The 22,426-nt window shown below is 46.2% G+C and overlaps 1 protein-coding gene across 11 annotated transcripts in view; it reads left to right on the forward strand.

The window, feature by feature from the left end:
• Positions 1-22,426, forward strand: part of LOC139273639 (zinc finger protein 239-like) — a 332,544-nt gene that overhangs the window by 121,629 nt on the left and 188,489 nt on the right. For 8 of the 11 annotated variants that reach the window (XM_070890643.1, XM_070890639.1, XM_070890641.1 and 5 more), the window contains one exon: positions 6,870-7,058. In XM_070890643.1, the coding sequence (XP_070746744.1) occupies positions 6,870-6,914 (45 nt within the window). In that variant the 3' untranslated portion in view covers positions 6,915-7,058. Of the gene's footprint in view, positions 1-5,453; positions 5,760-6,869; positions 7,059-22,426 lie in introns of those variants that run through there. The other 3 variants (XR_011595268.1, XR_011595269.1, XR_011595267.1) reach the window with 3 other exon arrangements.

The raw sequence follows: 22,426 nt of genomic DNA on the forward strand, positions 1-22,426 counted from the left end.
GCCTTGTAGACGATGGAGAGGCTTTGGGGAGTCAGGTGAGACACTCACTGCAGAATACCCAGCCTCTGACCTGCTCTTGTTGTCACAGTATTTATGTGGCTGATCCAGTTAAGTTTCTGGTCAATGGTGACCCCCAGGATGTTAATGGTAGAGGATTCGGCGAGGGTAATGCCATTGAATGTTAAGTGGCGGTGGTTAGACTCTCGCTTGTTGGAGATAGTCATTGCCTGGCACTTGTGTGACACAAATTTTATTTGCCACTTATCAGCCCAAGCCTGAATGTTGTCCAGGTCTTGCTGTATGCGGGCATGGACTGCTCCATTATCTGAGGAGTTGCGAATGGAACTGAACACTGTGCAGTCATCAGCAAACATCCCCACTTCTGACCTTATGATGGAAGGAAGGTCATTGATGAAACAACTGATGATGGTTGGGCCTAGGACACTGCCCTGAGGAACTCCTGCAGCGATGTCCTGGGGCTGTGATGATTGACCTCCAACCATCACAACCATCTTCCTTCATACTAGGTATGACTCCAGCCAGTGGAAAATGTTTCCCCTGATTCCCATTGACTTCAGTTTTACACGGGCTCCTTGATGTCACACTCGGTCAAATGCCTTGATGTCGAGGGCAGTCACTCTCACCTCACCTTTGGAATTCAGCTCTTTTGTCCATGTTTGGACCAAGGCTGTAATGAGGTCTGGAACTGAGTGGTCTTGGCAGAACCCAAACTGGGTATCATTGAGCAGGATGTTGCTGAGTAAGTGCTGCTTGATAGAATTGTTGACACCTTCCATCACTTTGCTGATGATTGAGAGTAGACTGATGGGGCGGTAACTGGCTGGATTGGATTTGTCCTTTTTGTGGACCAGACATACCTGAGCAGTTTTCTATATGTTGGGTAAATGCCAGTGTTGTAGCTGTACTGGAACAGCTTGGCTAGAGTTGCAGCTCGTTCTGGAGCACGTCTTCAACACAACAGCCGGGATGTTGTCGGGGCCCATAACCTTTGCTGTATCAGTGCATTCAGCCTTTTCTTGATATCGTGGTGAATCGAATTGGCTGAAGACTGGCTTCTGTGATGGTGGGGACCTCAGGAGGAAGCCGATATGGACCACTTGACACTTCTGGTTGAAGATGGTTGTAAACACTTCAGCCTTTTTTCTTTTGCACTTATTTGCTAGGCTCCACCATCATTGAGGATGGGGATATTCATGGAGCCTCCTCCTCCCATTAACTGTTTAATGGACCACCACCATTCACGACTGGATGTGGCAGGACTAGAGCTTTTATCTGATCCGATGGTTATGGGATTGCTTAGCCTTGTCTATAGTATGCTGCTTCTGCTTTTTAGCATGCATGTAGTCCTGTGTTGCAGTTTCCCCAGGTTGGCACCTTATTTTCAGGTGTGCCTGGTGCTGTTCCTGGCATGCTCTTCTACACTCTTCATTGAACCAGGATTGGTCCCCAGGCTTGATAGTAATGGTAGAGTGAGGGATATGCCGGGCCTTGAGGTTACAGATTGTGATGGAATACAATTCTGCTGCTGCTGATGGCCCACAGCGCCTCATGGATGCCCAGTTTTGAACTGCTAGATATGTTTTGCATCTATCCCATTTAGCACGGTGGTAGTGCCACACAACACAATGGAGGGTGTCCTCCGTATCAAGACGGGACTTCATCTCCACAATGACTCTGCAGTGGTCGCTGCTACCAGTGCTGTCATGGACAGATGCATCTGCAACAAGTAGATTGGTAAGGATGACATCAAGTAGGTTTTTCCTCTCGAGTTGGTTCTCACCATCTGCTGCAGGCCCAGTCGAGCAGTTATGTCCTTCAGGACTCGGTCAGCAGTGGTGCTACCGAGCCACTCGATGATGGACATTGAAGTCCCTCACCCAGAGTACATTCTGTGTCCTTGCTACTCTCAGTGCCTCTTCCACGTGGTGTTCAACATGGAGGAGTACTGATTCATCAGCTGAGGGAGGGCGGTAGGTGGTAATCAGCAGGATAGTTCCTTATCCATGCTTGACCTGAAGCCATGAGACTTCATGGGGTCCGGAGTTTTATCTATTACTGATGTCAAACTGATGGGCCTATAGCTACCCGGGTCTGCATTGTCACCTTTTTTAAAAATGGGGACTACATTAGTCTCCTTCCAATCTGTCGGAACCATTCCAGAGTGCAGTAAGCAATTAAAAATACAGGCAATTACCGATAATTAATCCTTGCCCGTCAGCTTGGTCCACTTGAACCCAGATCACTTCAGCTGTGCCTAATGAGGCAATATCAAGTCTCTCTAGCTGTTCGATTCTCACTGATTGAAATAGCAACCCCAGCTCCCCTTTGATCTACACTATCCTTTCTCAAACCATTGTAGACCTTTAGGTGAATGTCTGCCATCATTGTCATCTAGTCATGTCTCAGAAATACACAATACATCTAAATTCTCCAACACAGCACAGGATTACAATTCTAACAATTTGCTTCCAACACTCCTTGCATTTACATGAAGGCAATTTAAAGGTCTCCCATCTATTTCTTAGTTATTAATTCTTGTTTGCTTCCTAACTGATTTAACGTCATGCTTTGCTTCTATGTAATTTTCACATGTAGTAAGGCTAGCTTTGAACTTATCTACACTATCCCCTTGCTGAACTCTGGGATAATTCAGCACCCTCTGCCAACCTTTTAGCTCCCAAGAAGTTAAGATGGAGGTTGTCTCTCCTAAACAACTTACCTTGTCCAGCGAAAACCTCCCAATTATTGATGAAGTGAAGCTGCTTCTTTTTGCAAAGGTCCTGAAGCCAGATGTTGAATCCCAAGGTTTTGGCTATTTCTCTCCATCGATCTGGACATGACTGGTAATGTAGAAACATAGAAAATAAGTGCAGGAGTAGGCCATTCGGCCCTTCGAGCCTGCACCACCATTCAATAAGATCATGGCTGATCATTCACCTCAGTACCCCTTTCCCCCCTCATAGTCCGGAGACTACTACCCTTGCACCCCTTTGCTGAAGGACATTTATGAGGCTTTTGTAGGAATCCTGCATCACAAATGGACTTCTATCCATGATATCATTAGTTCCAATATGTAAACCTACTAAATATCTTGGCACTCACCTTTCATTAGTTCTTCCACACGGTGCTGGAGATCAGTTACCTTGGTCTCTGGAAAACAGAAGACTGCTCTTGACAGAGCCTTACCTCTACATAGGCTGCTGTCTGTGTGCCTGATGGTGGAGTCCCCAATGAGGATTGCCCATTGCCTCTTGCTCTTGCTCTGGCTGTTCAAACAATGTCCTCTTGGACTTTTCAACCTTCCTCTTACCTTTTCCAAGATGCTGATATAAGGATTGAGGTTCGGTATCACTGGTGCTGACCTCACTGCCTGTCGTGTTCTCCAAATCACAAAGCGGGGCATACCGGTTTGAAGTAATGAGAGAATCCAAAGAAACTGTCCCTTTAAACAGGCACAGAGACTATGTGAAACTAAGAAAGAAGCATTATTGGCCAACTAAAAGTAAACCAGATGCTGGGGCCTGTAAGTAGCGCTCCACCAGCCGACATCCGACTGAAACCCGACTGCTATCGTCATCAGTGCCAGGCGCAGGACCAGGGGGCGAGGGACAATTTTTGGTCCGGGGCACTGTGCATGGTGATGACGTCAGCCTCACTGAGCACAGCAGAGCGGGGTGCAACGTCTTACCGTCGCTGCAAAACTCCCGGCAAATTTAGCGGAAAGCGCTGTTCTCACCGCGCCCAGTCGCAAACTCATTTGCATCCCATTTCACCAGCTGGGAGTGTTAATGGGAGATACAAAGTAGCAAAATTTCACCCCCTCTCCCTTTAAACAGGCACAGAGACACTGCAAATTTAAACAAACGCAGATACACTTCCCCTTTAAACATGTACAGAGACACTGCCCATTTAAACAGGCACAGGGACACTGCAACTTTGTGAGTCTCAGAGACACTGCCCCTTTAAACCATCCCAGGGACACTGCCTCTTTAAAAACAGGCAGTGACACCCTCAAAGCCTCCTTGAACAAGTGCATCATCATCATCATCATCATCATCATAGGCAGTCCCTCGAAATCGAGAAAGATTTGCTTCCACTCTAAAAGTGAGTTCTTAGATGACGGAACAGTCTAATATGGGTATTACAGTCTCTGTCACAGGTGGGACAGACAATCGTTGAAGGAATGGGTGGGTGGGACTGGTTTGCCGCACGTTCTTTCCGCTGCCCGAGTTTGTTTTCTGCATGCTCTAGGTGAAGAGACTCGAAGTACTCAGCACCCTCCCGGATGCACTGCCTCCACTTAGGATGGTCTTTGGCCAGAGACTCCCAGGTGTTGGTGGGGATGTTCCATTTTATCATGGAGGCTTTGAGGGTGTCCCACCTGGGGCTCGCTTGCCATGTAGGAGTTCTGAGTAGAGCGCTTGCTTTGGGAGTCTTGTCAGGCATGCGAACGATGTGGCCCGCCCAGCAGAGCTGGTCAAGTGTAATCAGTGCTTCGATGCTGGGGATGTTGGCCTGATCGAGGACGCTAACATTGGTGCGTCTGTCCTCCCAGGGGATTTGTAGGATCTTGTGGAGACATCGTTGGTGGTAATTCTCCAGCGATTTGAGCTGTCTACTGTATATGGTCCACGTCTCAGGTATCACTGGCCCTGTAGACTATGAGCTTGGTGGCAGATTTGAGGGCATGATCTTCGAACACTCTTTTCCTCAGGCGCCCGAAGGCTGCGCTGATGCACTGGAGGCGGTGTTGAATCTCGTCGTCGATGTCTGCCCTTGCTGATAATAGGCTCCGAGGTTTAGGCAATGGTCCACGTTGTCCAGGGCCGCACCGTAGATCTTGATGACTGGGAGAGCAGTGGTGTGTTGTGGGGTCAGCTTGGTGGAGGACCTTTGTCTAACGGATGTTTAGTGTCAGGCCGATGCTTTCTTACGCCTCAGTGAAGATGTTGACTATGACTTGGAGTTCAGTCCCTGAATGTGTGCCGACGCAGAACAAGTGCAACATCCCCAGTGACACCTGGGAATCCCTGGCCTAAGTGGAGGAAAAGCATCCGGGAAGGCGCTAAGCACCTCGAGTCTCTTCGCCGGGAGCAAGCTGAAGCCAAGAGGCGACAGTGACACCCGTTCCTTCAACCACCATCTGTTCCCACCTGTGAAAGAGACTGTAAGTCACGCATTGGACTCTTCAGTCACCTGAGAATTAATTTTTAATGTGTAAGCAAGTCATCCTCGACTCCGAGGGACTGCCTCAGAAGAGAAGCCCCTGCCCCCTTTAAACAGGCGCAGTGACCCTGCCCCCTCAGGAAGAGCGCGCCCTGTATTGGTCACCCACTGATTGGTACAGTAGCCCCACGCCCCGCCGCTGATTGGCGCAGAGCAGCGGCCGCTGGGTGGGCTGATGCCCCGTGCGACCTCGCCATTGGCTGCGGGCTGAGTGGCGGCGGCGCGCGAGAGAGCGGTTAGCCGGCGGGCTCCGCTCGCGGCCCGGATGTTCGGAGAGCCGTTGTGGAGATTGCCGCGCGGACTGTCTCACTCAGTGACTCCGCGGGGGGCGGCGGTAGGAGCGGCCAGGCCCAGGCTCCGTGCGGGCTATCTCTCACTGACACCGCGGGGTAGGGGCGGCCCAGGCTCCGTGCGGCCTCACACACTCACTGACGCCGCGGGCGGCGAGGTTTGGGTCGTCGGTGGGTGGCGGCTGCAGGATAGCTTCGGGCGGCGACGGGCCTTGGTTACTGGTGGGTGGAGAGTGAGATGGCGGTTTGTCGGGGGGAGTGCAGCCCCCATCTTTGGCAGCGCGGGGAGCGAGAGGGGCGAGGCGTTTCTTGACGTCATAGTTTGTCCCGCTGCAGGGCAGGGAGCATGCGCGGCGGCCATCTTAGTGCAGGGAGGCCCTCAGGTGCAGGGAGGCCCTCAGGTACAGGATGGTGACCAGTGACATGAATATATAAGAAATAGGAGCCGGAATAGGCCATTTGGTCCCTGGAGCCTGCTCCGCTACTCAATAAGATGATGGCTGCAGCATCTGGAGTGGTTCTCCTTGGAGCAGTGAAGGTGCAGGGCAGGTTTAAAAGAGGTGGTCACAATCAGGAAGGCTTTAGATTGAGTCAGGGAACAGAGTAGTTCTGCTCACCCAATCAGATAATGGAAGAAGCCCATTTGGCCCGTCGAGCCCGTGCCAGCTCCCAACTGGTCCCACACTCCCACCCTTTCCCCTGAGTTTGCAAATGTTTTTCTTTCAGATTCCTTTTTGGAAGCTGTGATTGAGTCTGCCTCCACCACCCTTTCAGGCCTTGCATTCCAGATCCTAACCACTCGCTGCGTACAAAAGTTTTTCTTGCATCGCCTTTGGTTCATTTGCCACTCACCTTAAAGCTCTCCTCCTCAGTTTCTCTACCCTAGCCTGACCCCTCATGATTTTGAACACCTCTATCCAATCTCCTCTTAACCTTTTCTGCTCCAAGGAGAACAGCTCCAGTTTCTTTAGTCTACCCACGTAACTGATATCCCTCATCTCGTGAATCATTCTTGTAAATCTTTTCTGCACCCACTAAAACCTTCACATTCTAATGTGCAGTGCCCAGAATTGGATACAATACTCCAGTTGAGGCCGAACCAGTGTTTTATAAAGGTTCATCATAACCTCCTTGCTTTTGTACTCTGATGCCCAGGACCCCGTAAGCTTTTTTAATTGCTTTCTCAACCAATCTTGTCACCTTCAGAGATTTGTGCACATATACCCGCAGGTCTCACTGTTCATGCACCCCCTTTAGGATTATACCCTTTAGTTTATATTGCCTCTCTTCGTTCATTTAATCATGCTTCTCCAATTTTATTTCTTAACTCAGATTCATGGCCTCAATTTCTTTCTTTCTCTGAGCCCCTCAACTTAATCTGGCAGCATAATGTTGGCGAGTGGTGATTGATTGCCCTGGGAACTAACAGGAAGAGAGCTCAGAAGCCGGAGGGCCCAGGGAGCAAAATGTTCTGCAACCAATCGTGGTGCTTGAGGGTTGGATCATGAGTCGGCCAGTCAGGTGAGTCAGTGTGAATCTCTATTAAACTATTTATTTTTAAAAAGTTAGATCGCAATTTCTTAACAAAACAGTTTAACATTTGTCAGTATTTTGGGTCCCTGGAGTTCCTTTAGTGCCAAGTGGACTTAGGTATTTAAAGGTCATTCAATTCCCTCTTTCCATGTTGCTGTTAGTTAAATGTACAGTGATTGATTTCCCCTTATTATGCATTTGTAGTAGTTAAAGTAACATCCTTCCTGTTGGTAGTGCGTCACATTCTGTGCTGGGCGAGATGGCTGGTGGCATCAGCCTTTAAAATTGTCATCCTCTTGTTCAAATCTCTCCAGGGTCTCGCCCCTCCCTATCTCTGCAACCTCCTCCTGCCCACCAACCCTCTTAATTAGGCTGGGTTTGTTTTCTTTGAAATAGAGGAGTATGTGGGGAGACCTTAATGAGGTCTTTAAAATTTTGAGGGGCCTAGATAGAGCGGATAGGAAGGACCTGTTTCCTTCAGCACAGGCGTCAACAACTATGGTGTATAGGGTTAAAGTAATTTTGGGGGAGGTTTAGAAGCGATTTGAGGGGAAATTTCTTTACCCAGAAAGTGGTGGGGGTATGGAACTCACTGCCTGAAAGTGTGGAAGGTTCAGAAACCCTCACCACAGTGCATCAATGTGGCTGAGAATTTTGTGGATAGCACGTTTCAGGGAGTGTTCACCCTGCAGCTTAAGAGTGTGCAGGCATAGGAGGGAATGGGTGACCGCCAGATAGACAAGGTGGACCAGGCAGGTGGGGCAGGAGTCCCCTGACTCGCTAACCGGTTTTCAGTTCTGGATACTGGTGAGCCCGATGTTTGCTCTGGGGAGTACAACCAGCGCCAAGTCCACGCACCACGGGTTGCTCAGCTGCAGGCAGATTTTAGGGAGCTAGGAAAGTGATTAAAAGCAGGACCTCAAAGGTCATAATCTCTTGATTACTCCTGGTGCCACGTACTAGTGAGTACAGAAATAGGAAGATAGAGCAGATGAATGCAAGGCTGGAGAGATGGTGCAGGAGGGAAGCTTTGGGACCATTTCTGGAGGAGGTGGGACCTGTACGTGTCGGGCGTGTTGCCCCTCAACAGGACCGGGACCAATATCCTCACCAGAGATTTTGCTAATGTTTGGAAGGCAGAAGAAACAAAGGCTAGAAAATAGACAACAAGGGAGTTTGGCAGTGCTAAACGCCAGTGTCGGTATGTTTCGGTGAGATCACCTCTCATTCTTCTAAACTCCAGAGTGTTTCGGCCCATTCTACACAATCTCTAATCATAAGACAGCCCTCTTCAGAAACACTTCAATGTCAGTGCATGGAGTCTAGGGAATGATGGCAGATAGACGAGGCACTGATGGACACATGTGATTATGATATTGTAGCTATTAGTGAGACATGGCTAAAAGAACTGCAGGAATGGCAGCTCAACATTCTTGGTTACAGCGTTTTAAGATGAGATAGAGAGGGGGATTAAAAAAGGAGGTTGGGGGGTCGCAATATTGAGTAAAGTAACAATTACAGCTGTGAGGAGGGACGATATGTTAGAGAGGTCATCAAATGAGGCCATGTGGGATGAACTGAAGAACAAAAAAGGGGCAATCACACTGCTGGGGTTGTACTATAGACCCCCAAACAGTCAGAGGGAGATAGAAGAGCAAATATGTAGACAAATTTCTGCGAAGCGAAAAAAATAATAGGGCAATAATACTAGGGGATTTCAACTACCCTAATATAAACTGTAAAAGGTATAGAGGGAGTAGAATTCTTAAAATGCATTCAGGAGAACTTTTTTAGGCAGGACGTAGCAAGCCCAACAAGAGAGGGCGCAGTTCTGGACTTAGTTTTGGGGAATGAAGTTTGGGCAGGTGGAAGGGGTATCAGTGGGACAACATCTTCGTGCTGGTGATCATAATTTAGCTAGATTTAGGGTAGTTATGGAAAAGGACTAAGATAGACCAGTAATAAAGGTTCTCAATTGGGGAAAAGTTAATTTTGGGAAAAGCCAAGATGTGATTGAGCCAAAGTGGACTGGAAACAGGAACTTGAAGGTAAATCAGCGTCCGAGCAGTGAGAGGCATTCAAGGAGGGAGATAGTGAGGGAACATACGAACCCTCAAGAAAAAGAATGGGACTAATAAATCTAGAGCCCCTTGGATGTCAATTTAAGAACATAAGGAATAGGAGCAGGAATAGGCCACACAGCCCCTTGAGCCTGCTCTGCCATTCAATAAGATCATCGACCTCAACACCACTTTCTCTCTGATCTCCATATCCTTTGATTCCCCTAGAGACCAAAAATCTATATATCTGAGCCTTGAATATACTCAGAGACTCAGCATCCACAGCCCTCGGGAGCAGGGAATTCCAAAGATTCACAACCCTCTGAGTGAAGAAATTCCTCCTCATCTCCGTCTTAAATGGCCTTTCCCTTGGGCCTAGTTCCATCCAGGGGAAACAACCACTCAGCATCTATGCTATCAATCCCCTTCAGAATCTTGTATGTTTCAATGAGATCACCTCTCATTCTTCTAAACTCCAGAGCGTATAAGCCCATTCTACACAATCTCTCATCATAAGACAGCCATCTCATCCCAGGAATCAATCGTGAACCTTTGTTGCACCGCCTCCAAGGCAAGTATATCCTTCGTTAGATAAGGAGACCAAAACTGTGCACAGTACTCCAGGTGTGGACTCACCAAGACCCTGTACAATTGTAGCAAGACTTCCTTACTCTTATACTCCAACCCTTGCAATAAAGGACAACGTGCCATTTGCCTTTATTGCTTGCTGTACCTGCATGCTAGCTTTCAGTGTTTCTTGCACGAGGACACCTAAATCTCTCTGAATACCCAAATCTCTCTGAACACCAACATTTAAAAGTTTCTCACCATTTAAAAGATATTATGGTTTTCTATTCTTCCTACTAAAGTGAACAACCTCACATTTCCCTGCATTATACTCCATCTTCCACCTTACTGCCCACTCACATCATCTATCTATATATCTAGGTCATTAATATAGATTGTAAATAGCTGAGGCCCCAGCACTGATCTTTGCAGCACCCCAGTAGTTACAGCCTGCCAACCTGCAAAGGACCTGTTTATCTCCAAATTTGCGGATGACACTAAGTTGGGTGGCAGTGTGAGCTGCGAGGAGGATGCTATGAGGCTGCAGAGCGACTTGGATGGGTTAGGTGAGTGGGCAAATGCTTGGCAGATAAAGTATAATGTGGATAAATGTGAGGTTATCCACTTTGGTGGTTAAAAACAGAGACAAACTATTATCTGAATGGTGACAGATTAGGAAAAGGGGAGATGCAACGAGACCTGGGTGTCATGGTACATCAGTCATTGAAGGTTGGCATGCAGGTACAGCAGGCGGTTAAGAAAGCAAATGGAATGTTGGCCTTCATAGCGAGGGGATTTGAGTACAGGGGCAGGGAGGTGTTGCTACAGTTGTACAGGGCCTTGGTGAGGCCACACCTGGAGTATTGTGTACAGTTTTGGTCTCCTAACCTAAGGAAGGACATTCTTGCTATTGAGGGAGTGCAGCGAAGGTTCACCAGACTGATTCCCGGGATGGCAGGACTGACCTATCAAGAAAGACTGGATCAACTGGGCTTGTATTCACTGGAGTTCAGAAGAATGAGAGGGGACCTCATAGAAACTTTTAAAATTCTGATGGGTTTAGACAAGTTAGATGCAGGAAGAATGTTCCCAATGTTGGGGAAGTCCAGAACCAGGGGACACAGTCAAAGGATAAGGGGTAAGCCATTTAGGACCGAGATGAGGAGAAACTTCTTCACCCAGAGAGTGGTGAACCTGTGGAATTCTCTACCACAGAAAGTTGTTGAGGCCAATTCACTAAATATATTCAAAAAGGAGTTAGATGAAGTCCTTACTACTCGGGGGATCAAGGGGTATGGCGAGAAAGCAGGAATGGGGTACTGAAGTTGCATGTTCAGCCATGAACTCATTGAATGGCAGTGCAGGCTAGAAGGGCCGAATGGCCTACTCCTGCACCTATTTTCTATGTTTCCCTACTCTGCTTTCTGTCCGTTAACTAATCGTCTATCCATGCGAATACATTACCTCTAATCCCATGAGCCCTCATCTTGTGCAATAGCCTTTTATGTGGCACCTTATCGAATGCCTTTTAGAAATTCAAATATACTACACTCACTGATTCCCCTTTATCTACCCTGCTAGTTACATCCTCAAAAAAACTCTAATAAATTTGTCAAACATGATTTCCCTTTCATAAAACCATGTTGACTCTGCCTAATCATATTATGATTTTCTAAGTGCCCTGATACCACTTCCTTAACAATGGATTCCAGTATTTTCAGACGACTGCTATTAGGCTAACTGGCCTGTTCCCTGTTTTCTCTCTCCCTCATTTCTTGAATAGCGGTGTTACATTTCCAATCCACTGGGACCGTTCTAGAATCTAGGGAATTTTGGAAGATCAAAACCAATGCCTCGACTATCTCTGCAGCCATCTCTTTTAGAACCCGAGGATGTAGGCCGTTGGGTCCAGTGATTTGTCAGCTTTTAGTCCCATTCCTCACCCTCATTAGACCTTAGGTTCCCCACCATTGTAGGTATGTTTTGTACCTCTTCTACTGATACAAAATATTTGTTTAATGTTTCTGTCATTTCCTTATTCCCCATAATAATTCAATAATAATGTGGGACTTCCGTCAACACACGGACTGCAGCATTTCAAGAAGGTGGCTCACCACCATCTTCTCAAGGGCAATTAGGGATGGGCAATAAATGCTGGCCTTGGCAGTGACACCCACATCCCATGAACGAATAATAAAAAATAAAAATTCTCCTGTCTCAGCCTCTAAGAGACCAATGTTTATTTTTTCTATTCCACTTTTGCATACTTGTAGAAGACCTTACAATCTGTTTTTATATTTCTGACTAGTTTTCTCTTGTTTCCCTTTTTTCCCTTTTTATCGATTTTTTGGTCATCCTTTGCTGTTTTCTGAAACTTGCAATCCTCAGACTTATCACTAATCTTTACAACATTCTTTCAATCCAATGCTATATTTAACTTCTTTAGTTAGTCACCAAGCCTTCCTCCTCCACACAGGTTTGCTTTATGGTCCCTGACAGGCCCTTTTGTTATCCTCTTGCTCTTAATGTATTTATAAAACATCTCTGGGTTTTCCTTGCTTTTATTTTTTCATGTCCTCTCTTTGCTTTCCTAATTTCCTTTCCTAATTTCCCCCCTGCACTTTCTATACTCCTAGGGGTTCTGCAGTATTGTGCGCTCGGATCATTTTTCCCTTAGACCTTTGTTTCTCAATGGAATGTATTTTTGTTGAGAATTATATATTTTAATACTAGCCACTGCTTATTGACTGCTATACCTTTTAATCTATTTTTCCAATCTACCTTGGCCAGCTTGCCCTTCAAACCTATGTAATTGGCTTTATTTAAGTTTAAGACCCTAGTTTCAGACTTGGGTAAGTCACTCTCAAATATAAGGGGCATATAGGGTAGGATAAAGAAATCAAGACAACCTTATGACAGATACCGAGCGCACAATACTGCAGAACCCCTAGAGGAGTATAGAAAGTGCAGGGGTGAAATTAAAAAGGAAATTAGGAAAGCAAAGAAAGGACATGAAAAAATAATGGCAAGGAAAACCCAGAGATGTTTTATAAATACATTAAGAGCAAGAGGATAACAAAAGGGCCTATTAGGGACCATAAAGCAAACCTGTGTGGAGGGGGAAGGCTTGGTATGGTTCATTAATACTTTGTGTCTGTTTTCACAAAAGAGAGGAACAATGTGGACATTGTAATTGGGGACAATGAGTGTGAAATATTAGATGAAATAAACATAGTGAGAGAGGAAGTATTAAGGGGTTTAGCAGCTTTGAAAGTAGATAAATCCCGAGACCTGGATGAAATGTATGCTGTTAAGAGAAGCAAAAGAGGAAATAGCAGAGGCTCTGACCATCATTTCCAATCCTCTCTGGCTACCGGTGTGGTGCTAGAGGACACGAGGACTGCAAATGTGGTACCGTTGATTAAAAAGGGAGAAAGGGGTAATTACAGGACAGTCGGCCTAACCTCGGTGGTGGGAAAATTATTGGAAAAATTCTGAAGGACAGGATAAATCTTCATTTAGAAAGTCACGGATTAATCGAGGAAAGTCAGCATGGATTTGTTAAGGGAAGGTAGTGTCTGACTAAATTGATTGAATTTTTTGAGGAGATAACAAGGAGGGTCGATGAGGGGTAGTGTGTTTGATGCAGTCTATATGGATTTTAGCAAGGCTTTTGATAAGGTCCTATTGGCAGACTGGTCACGAAAGTTGAAGCTCATGGGATCCAGAACAAAGTGACAAGTTGCATCCAAAATTGGCTCAGGCAGGAAGCAAAGTGTAATGGTTGATGGATGTTTTTGTGACTGGGAGGATGTTTCCAGTGGGGTTCTACAGGGCTCTACTTGGTCCCTTTCTTTTTGTGGTATATAATCAATGAATTGGACTTCAATGTAGGGGTTTTGATTAAGAAGTTTGCAGATGATACGAAAATTGGCCGCATGGTTGATAATGAAGAAGAAAGCTGTAGACTGCAGGAAGATATCAATGGACTGGTCAGGTGAGCACAACAGTGGCAAATGGAATTCAATCTGCAGAAATGTGAGGTAATGCATTTGTGAAGGGCTAACTAGACAAGTGAATACACAATAAATGGTAGGATACTGAGAAATGTAGAGGAAGAGAGGGACCTTGGAGTGCATGTCCACAAATCCCTGAAGGTACCAGGACGAGTAGATAAGGTGGTTATTAGCCGAGGCATAGAATATAAAAGCAGGGAGGTTATGCTTGAACTATATAAAATTCTAGTTACGCCACAGTTAGAGTACTGCGTGCAGTTATGATCACCACATTACAGGAATGATGTGCAGTATAGAGGAGATTTACGAGGATGCTGCCTCAACTGGAGAATTTTAACTGAGGAAAGATTGGATAGGCTGGGGTTGTGGTCTTTGGAATAGAGGAGACTGAGGGGAGCCCTATTTGAGGTATATAGAATTAAGAAGGGCCTCGATAGAGTGGATATGAAAGACCTATTTCCCTTAGCAGAGTGGTCAATAACCAGGGGGCATAGATTTAAAGTAATCAGTAGAAGGTTCCGATGGGATTTGAGGAGATAATTTTTCACGCAGTGGGTGGTGGGAGTCTGGAACTCACGCCTGAAAGGGAGGCAGAAACACTCATCGCATACCTCAACGTACTTCGATGCGCACTTAAAGTGCCGTAACCTATAAGGTTATGGACCAAGAGCTGGAAAGTGGGATTCGGCGGACTTGTTGAGCCGAATGCTCTTCTTCTGTGCTGTAAATTTCTGTAATTCTATGATCCTGTACTTGCAGTGGTGACTTTCGTAAATTATGAGGACAGGTTGCACAGACTAGGCTTGTATTCCCTTGAATATAGAAGATTAATGATTGACCTAATTAAGATGTTTAAGATGATTAAAGGAAAAACTATTTCCTTTAGTGAGGGAGTCCACCACAAGATCGTTCAGGGGTGATGTCACGAAGCACTACCTCTCTCAAATGTTGAGAGGCTGTTTCTCTTGGCTCGAGAGTCTAGAACTCTGGTCATAGGGGCCAATATTCCACATTGCCTTTAATTCTTCCTGCATCTAACCTGTCCAGTCCCATCAGAATTTTATATGTTTCTATGAGATCCCCTCTCATCCTTCTAAACTCCAGTGAATACAGTCGATCCAGTCCCCCCTCATACGTCAGTCCTGCCATCCCGGGAATCAGTCTGGTGAACCTTTGCTGCACTCCCTCAATAGCAAGAACGTCCTTCCTCAGATTAAGAGACCAAAACTGAACACAATATTCCAGATGAGACCTCACCAAGGCCCTGTACAACTGCAGTAAGACCTCCCTGCTCCTATACTCAAATCTCCTAGCTATGAAGGCCAATATACCATTTGCTGCCTTCGCCACCTACTGTACCTGCATGCCAACTTTCAATGACTGTTGTACCATAACACCCAGGTCTCGTTGCACCTCCCCTTTTCCTAATCTGCCACCATTCAGGTAATATTCTGCCTTCATGTTTTTGCCACCAAAGTGGATAACCTAACATTTATCTACATTATGCTGCATCTGCCATGCATTTGCCCACTCACCTAGCCTGTCCAAATCACCCTGCAGCCTCTGAGCGTCCTCCTCACATCTCACACCGCCACTCAGCTTAGTGCCATCTGCAAACTTGGAGATTTTACACTCAATTCCCTCGTCCAAATCATTAATGTATATTGTAAATAGCTGGGGTCCCAGGACTGAGCCCTTTGGAACCCCACTAGTCATTGCCTGCCATTCTGAAAAGGACCCGTTTATCCCAACTCTGTGCTTCCTGTGTGCCAACCAGTTCTCTATCGATGTCAGTACATTACCCCCAATACCATGCGCTTTGATTTTTCACACCAATCTCTTGTATGGGACCTTGTCAAAAGCCTTTTGAAAGTCCAAATACACCACATCCACTGGTTCTGCCTTGTCCACTCCGCCAGTTACATCCTCAAAAAAAATCTCGAAGATTTGTCAAGCAGGATTTCCCTTTCGTAAATCCATGCTGACTTGGACCGATCCAGTCACTGCTTTCCAAATGTGTTGCTATTTCATCTTTAATAATTGAATCCAGCATTTTCCCCACTACTGATGTCAGGCTAACCAGTCTATAATTACCCCTTTTCTCTCTCCCTCGTTTCTTAAAAAGTGGTGTTACATTAGCTACCCTCCAGTCCATAGGAACTGATCCAGAGTCGATAGACTGTTGGAAAATGATCACCAATGCATCCACTATTTCTAGGGCTACTTCCTTAAGTACTCTGGGATGCAGACCATCAGGCCCTGGGGACTTATCGGCCTTCAGTCCCATCAATTTCCCACCTAATAAGAATTTCCTTCAGTTCCTCCTTCTCACTAGACCCTCGGTCCCCTAGTATTTCCGGAAGGTTAATTGTGTCTTCCTTCGTGAAGACAGAACCAAAGTATTTGTTTAACTGGTCCGCCATTTCTTTGTTCCCCATTATAAATTCACCTGAATCTGACTACAAGGGACCTACGTTTGTTTTCACTAATCTTTTTCTCTTCACATATCTATAGAAGCTTTTGCAGTCAGTTTTTATGTTCCCAGCAAGCTTCCTCTCGTACTCTATTTTCCCCCTCTTATTTAAACCCTTTGTCCTCCTCTGTTGTATTATAAAATTCTCCCAGTCCTCAGGTTTGCTGCTTTTTCTGGCCAATTTATATGCCTCTTCCTTAGATTTAACACAATCCTTAATTTCCCTTGTTCGCCATGGTTGAGCCACCTTCCCTGTTTTACTTTTACTCCATTCAGGGATGTACAATTGTTGAAGTTCATCCATGTGGTCTTTAAATATTTGCCATTGCCTGTCCACCGTCAACCCTTTAAGTATCACTTGCCAGTCTATTCTAGCCAATTCACGTCTCATACCATCGAAGTTACCTTTCCTTAAGTTCAGGACCCTAGTCTCTGAATTAACTGTGTCACTCGCCATCTTAATAAAGAATTCTACCATATTATGGTCACTCTTCCCCAAGGGGCCTCGCACAACAAGATTGCTAATTAGTCCTTTCTCATTACACATCATCGAGTCTAGGATGGCCAGCCCTCTAGTTGGTTCCTCAACATATTGGTCTAGAAAACCATCCTTAATACATTCCAGGAAATCCTTCTACACTGCATTGCGACCAGTTTGGTTAGCCCAATCAATATGTAGATTAAAGTCGCCCATGATGACTGCTGTACCTTTATTGCACGCATCCCTAATTTCTTGTTTGATGCTGTCCCCAACCTCACTACTACTGTTTGGTGGTCTGTACACAACTCCACTAGCGTCTTTTGCCCTTTGGTATTCCGTAGCTCCACCCATACCGATTCCACATCATCCAAGCTAATGTCCTTTCTGACTATTGCATTAATTTCCTCTTTAACCAGCAATGCCACCCCACCTCCTTTTCCTTTCTGTCTATCATTCCTAAATGTTGAATGTCCCTGTATGTTGAGTTCCCAGCCTTGGTCACCTTGGAGCCATGTCTTCGTGATCCCAAAATCTCTCTACTCCTCTGCTTATTTTAAAGTTTTACTATTTAATGTTCATTTGCTCCCTTTTTCTTCCTGCCAAAATGTATCTCATCAGATTTCTCTGCACTAAATTTCATCTGACATCTACCTGCCCCATTTACAAACCTGTGCATTCAGACTGAACTCACTTACAGTCATCTTCACAGTTTCCCACGCTCCCCATTTTTGGCGTCATCTGGACATGTTGATCTTTTGCCCCATATACCCAAGTCCAGATCATTTCTCTATATTGAGGAGCAATGGTCCCCACATTGACCCTGGGGGACACCACTGTTTACATCCCTCCAGTCTGAAGAACATCCATTAACCACTACTCTGTTTTCTGCTCTTTACCCAACTTCCTCTCCACTCTGCCCCACTCCATTTAATACCGTGAGTCTTAATTTGATCAACAAGCCTCCTGTACGGCACCTTATCAAACATCTTTTGACAATCCATCTACACAACATCCACTGCATTTCCTTTCTCACTGCACTGTGTTATTTCCTGAAATAATCCCTGCTGTGTGTCCTGAATGAACCCATTTCACTACCAAATGTTGCAATGTTTGCTCCACCCCAGAGTTCCATCTGTCTAAAGCCACAACAAAAGGTCCAGTTTTTGCTGGAGTTTGAGAGAAACCAGTTTTAAAAATGGGATAGCATTTCAACCAATCCAGGCTCAGCCCCACCCACTGGGTGTGTCAAGCCCCGCCCCCTCACTCCCATTGTTTGGAGGACCAGCCACCTGCTCGGTCCTCCAGCCCCTACCCCGCTCTTCCTATTGGTCTGGAGCTTCCGTCAATTACCCGGGCTGGATTAATGCTCAGTCTGGGGGTCTGGAGCTAATGTTGTGGAGTATTAAAAAATATAACACTCACATGAAAGATTTTTTATGGAGAAAAGTGTTGTTTATTAAAACCTGATTAATCAAGGGAGATCCGGCCTCATCAGTACCATTACTGAGTGCTCTCAACGCTGATCTCTCAGGACAAGCTGTGTAATTACATTTTTATACAGTTGAGATAGTCAAAATGGTGGAACTACGTGGGGAAGTGTTCCATTGGTTAATACAGGTTACAACAATCTCATTGGGTGCTACAGTTACATTAATTTTATTGGTTACAGTAATTTCTAATGATTCCATTGGTACATTCAGTTCTGACGACTGTTGCTAGGGAATAGCTGCCTACAGGTTATGTGTTACATTTCTAGGAACGTCTTCCCAGGCTAATTCTCAGACTAATGTCCTTGGCAGACATATGGCTACCCTCTGCTTAAGAGGCATTGTCCCTGTTATCTCCTGTGGCTGGAACATCGTGGCCTCTTCTCATTATTTCTGTGCACTGTTTACATAAATCTTGTGGGTGTTCTTATCTCCTAAGAGAATTTCTCTGACCTTAGTGTTTCTGCCTAATTCAGCTATTCTACCATGAACACATTGTAAACCTTACTTTCAGTCTTACTTTATTTTAATTACACCAAATTACTTTACCCCTAATTAAGGTTTTTCGCTCTTACAATCTCCCAATTGATCAGGTGGTAACCCCTAATACCCACCATGAACAACAATTTTCCTTTCCCTGCCTTTTCCTGTCATGTGTGTCTCGTTGATCAGGCGATAGGATTGGGACACTCACGACTCGTATCAAGTATTCATTCCGTCTTTGTGTTTGATTACCCCTTTTTGGATCTAACAAAGGCTTTCTACGTTCTTGGTTACGGGCCTTGGCCAGCGTCTTTGCTCTGCGTCTCTTGTATCTGCCTGCACATTCTCCCCGGAGTATCAGCACCACTATCAGCTGCACTAGGACTAACACATGGGATATAATTCAAATCCCTATCTTGTAATTTTACTCGGGTATGCCTCTCCTATTTTTGCACTTGTTACATAACATCACCAACCAACTCAAGGCTATTACTACCTGTACTGCCACTAGGGTATGTGAAAAGATCCTTATCCACGGATGTATAATCTCAAGTATCAAGGCGGGTTTTTCAGGTTATCCTTTATCTCACTGTCCAGTTCTTTGCCTTTATCCTTTAGCTCATAATATCTTATAATGTAATTTCTTAACGGTCCTTTGAGCTCAGTTAAATCTTCAAGTAACGGGAATTGGTGGTGCTTGCTCTTCCATGTAATCATCAATATCTTGCTTAATCTCATCGCTTATATTGTCTTCCTGGCGTTTATATACGTCATGTGTGCTCTTCCCACTACCACCAACACTCTGGGAGTAAAGCAAAAGTTAGGCATTGTAATGTTACAAGTCAAGCCTCCGTTATCGTAAGTTCCCAGTCTAGTTACCACACAATATTCTCCTCGCCCTTGATAGGCTTAATGTGTGGGTTCGGTTCGGGCAGGGCTTATTCCAATGACACATCCTTCCGTAGTATTGTCAAACCCACAGCTATCCTTGCTCCAGTCTCCCACTGGGTGAGAGCATATAGTTAGGTTTCCTTCTCTCCGGCATCCGGATAAAGATATTCCCCTTATATTTCCATTCTTTTTAATCTCCTACTGGTCCATCGCAGATGCACTCTTCCCCTCGTATTATGTTTGTTTCTCCTCACATCCTCCTGTAACCGCATACACCCTAGTCATTCCTTTCAGGGTGCAGGCGTCTAATGGCCCAGTGTGCTGTGCCATTTCTTCCAACTGGGTGTTATTTATCCAATCTGGAACTCGCCCGGTTTGTATCTGATCCATATTGTGTCTCACCTGACCGATCATCCATCTCCCATAGGCATGATGTGTCTCTTTTCCTGTCCTCGGCATCGTCCTCTCATTCCTGCTTATTTAGCTCGTTAATTGTTCGTGCATGGCCTTCCAATACGGATATACCCTCCAGCAGTATTTTGGGTGTTTTAGATCCTAACTCTGAAGATTCTATCCCTATCGCGGCCTGTTTCCTCATCGTACCTCCATCGTTCTCCTCAAACTATCTGCTCCTGCTTGGATCACCTGTATAGCTAGTGCATCTACTAGCGAGGTCCCTGTACTTCAGTTAATACGTCATTCCCTATAGATCTCCTCTGTCTTCCCTCCTTTGTGTCTCAGCTGCTTATGATACTCCCTTGCTCCTGATGTGTCGCTAGCTTTTCTCAGGATTGTGTCTAGCAATCGTGTGCACAGCACTTTAGTCTTCGGGCTAAACTTTTCTGTCAGCTATAGGTCTGTTAAATTTATGCTCACAGGTAACATTTCATGCTGCACATTGTCAAATAACAACATTCCCTCCGATCTCGTCACCAACCCGCCGGGCAGGCCTTCAGTAAGGGGATGTCAAGTAATTGGTGGTAGTGTTGTTGGTCCTGGGATCATGACTATTAATCATCACTGCTGGACCTGAATACTTTCTCTCTCCCTGACATATCACCCATTAACGAGGACGGCTCTAAGATCATGTCCCTCTCTGGGTCCAGACAATGTACTATTGCTTCTGTTCCAGGTTTAACTACCACGTGCTTTCCCAAGGTTAATTCCCCTGGTTTACAATATTCAGATAACATTTTGTTACCCACTTATCTTGTGGCTTCAAGATAAATGCTCCTGACACTCTGGGCTGCTTTACGTAGTTGTTGTACCCTCTGGTGTGAGTATATGCTTCTGGGCCCCCTAGGGGCAGCCTTGTAGCTTGTCCTTGTAGAATCGGAAGGGCGGTGGTGATCATGTTTGTATTCTGTTGATAAAACACATCCTGGATATTCCAAGTTTTTAGTTAGTGTTACCATTTCTATTTCAACTGGATTGTTTGCACCGTTTCTCTAGGCATGTGCCCTTTTCCAGATCCACTTTATTATAGCCAGTACTCCTAATATTGCAAATATACATCCTAATCCTCTTAATAGTCCATCTATCGTACCTTTATATTCTTTCAGCTGGGACCAGTGTTTCCATCGACCCCTACCTTTCATATCAACGCAAGCACACGTATCTCCACTAATTAATACCTCATATGGTCCGCTCCACCTCGGTGCGAACCCTGGTTTCTCTGCCACCTCCTTAACCATTACCTTTGCCCCCACCTCAGGGATTATAGCCGAGGCGGTTATCTCACTGCCTTCGTCCTCCTTCTGCCTTTCTCGGACCTCCTGTCGCATACCTTTCAACTGCTCGCTCAATTCCCTCACATACTTTCTGATTCTGTCTCGTAGGGGGCCTAAGTCGGCTCCTTCTGTCACTATTCCTTCTGGTAACTTCATTGCCTCACTCGGCGGTTTTAAGGGTCCGATTCATTCTCTCTACCATCGCTGAAGTCTAGGGATGATATGGGATGTGAAACTTCTGCTTAATACCGAATATTCTACAAGTTTCTTTCATCACTTGACCTGTGAAATGAGTCCCTTGATCCAAGCCAATCATGTGGTAATAGGACTGCCTCCCATTTAGCATTTCCACCAGTGTGTGTTTTATGTGCAGTATTATTTCTCCTGTCATTATGACAGACTCACTAATTTTGACTGCCCAAGTGGCACAATCCAGTGCGGCCAGGCATCTGGACAGGCCGGCAACCACTGGTGATTGCTGTGTCGAGTAGTAAACTACGGGTCTCATCCTATCCCCATGCATTTGTGTCACCGCGGCTCCATAGAAGCCTCCCTGTTTCTCACAATATGGACCCAAGTTTCGGGCCGCCCCTGGACGTCCGTTTTTCGCGCCAGAAAGTGCGCCTAAAAAAAACTTACCTATTCTCCGGCAACCTGCAGGCCCTCTGGAGCTGGGCGCGGCGCAGCACGAGCTGTAGGGGGCGGAGCCAGGTCCCTGCGCTGAAAACAGTGCCAGGACCTCTGCACATGCGAGCTCCAGGCACTGTGGGCGGGGCCCGAAGCACGCAGCCCCGAGCCCTGGCCGAATGGCCTCAATGGGGCTGCGTGCATAAGGCTCCTGCCACCCGATCGCACCCGACCCGACGCCTGCCCTTCCCCCCCCCCCCCCCCCCCCATCCCCCTGGCGACCCGACCTCTGCTGCCCCCTCCGGAGCTCCCTGACTCTCTCCTCTCCTCTCCCCATCCGCTCCGCGACACCCCCCCCTCCCCCCCCCCCGATACCCGATGACACCTACCTGTAAATCCAGCCCGAAGTCTTGGGCCCGGCCGTTCAGCCTCCTCCTCTCCCTTCCCTCCCTCCCTCTCTCCTTCCCTCCCTCCCTCCTTTCTCCTTCCTTCCCTCCCTCCCTCCTCACTCCTCCCTTCCATCCCCCCCTCCTCACTCCTC

This window comes from Pristiophorus japonicus, chromosome 9, assembly GCF_044704955.1.
Source record: "Pristiophorus japonicus isolate sPriJap1 chromosome 9, sPriJap1.hap1, whole genome shotgun sequence".
Classification (NCBI taxonomy): domain Eukaryota; kingdom Metazoa; phylum Chordata; class Chondrichthyes; family Pristiophoridae; genus Pristiophorus; species Pristiophorus japonicus.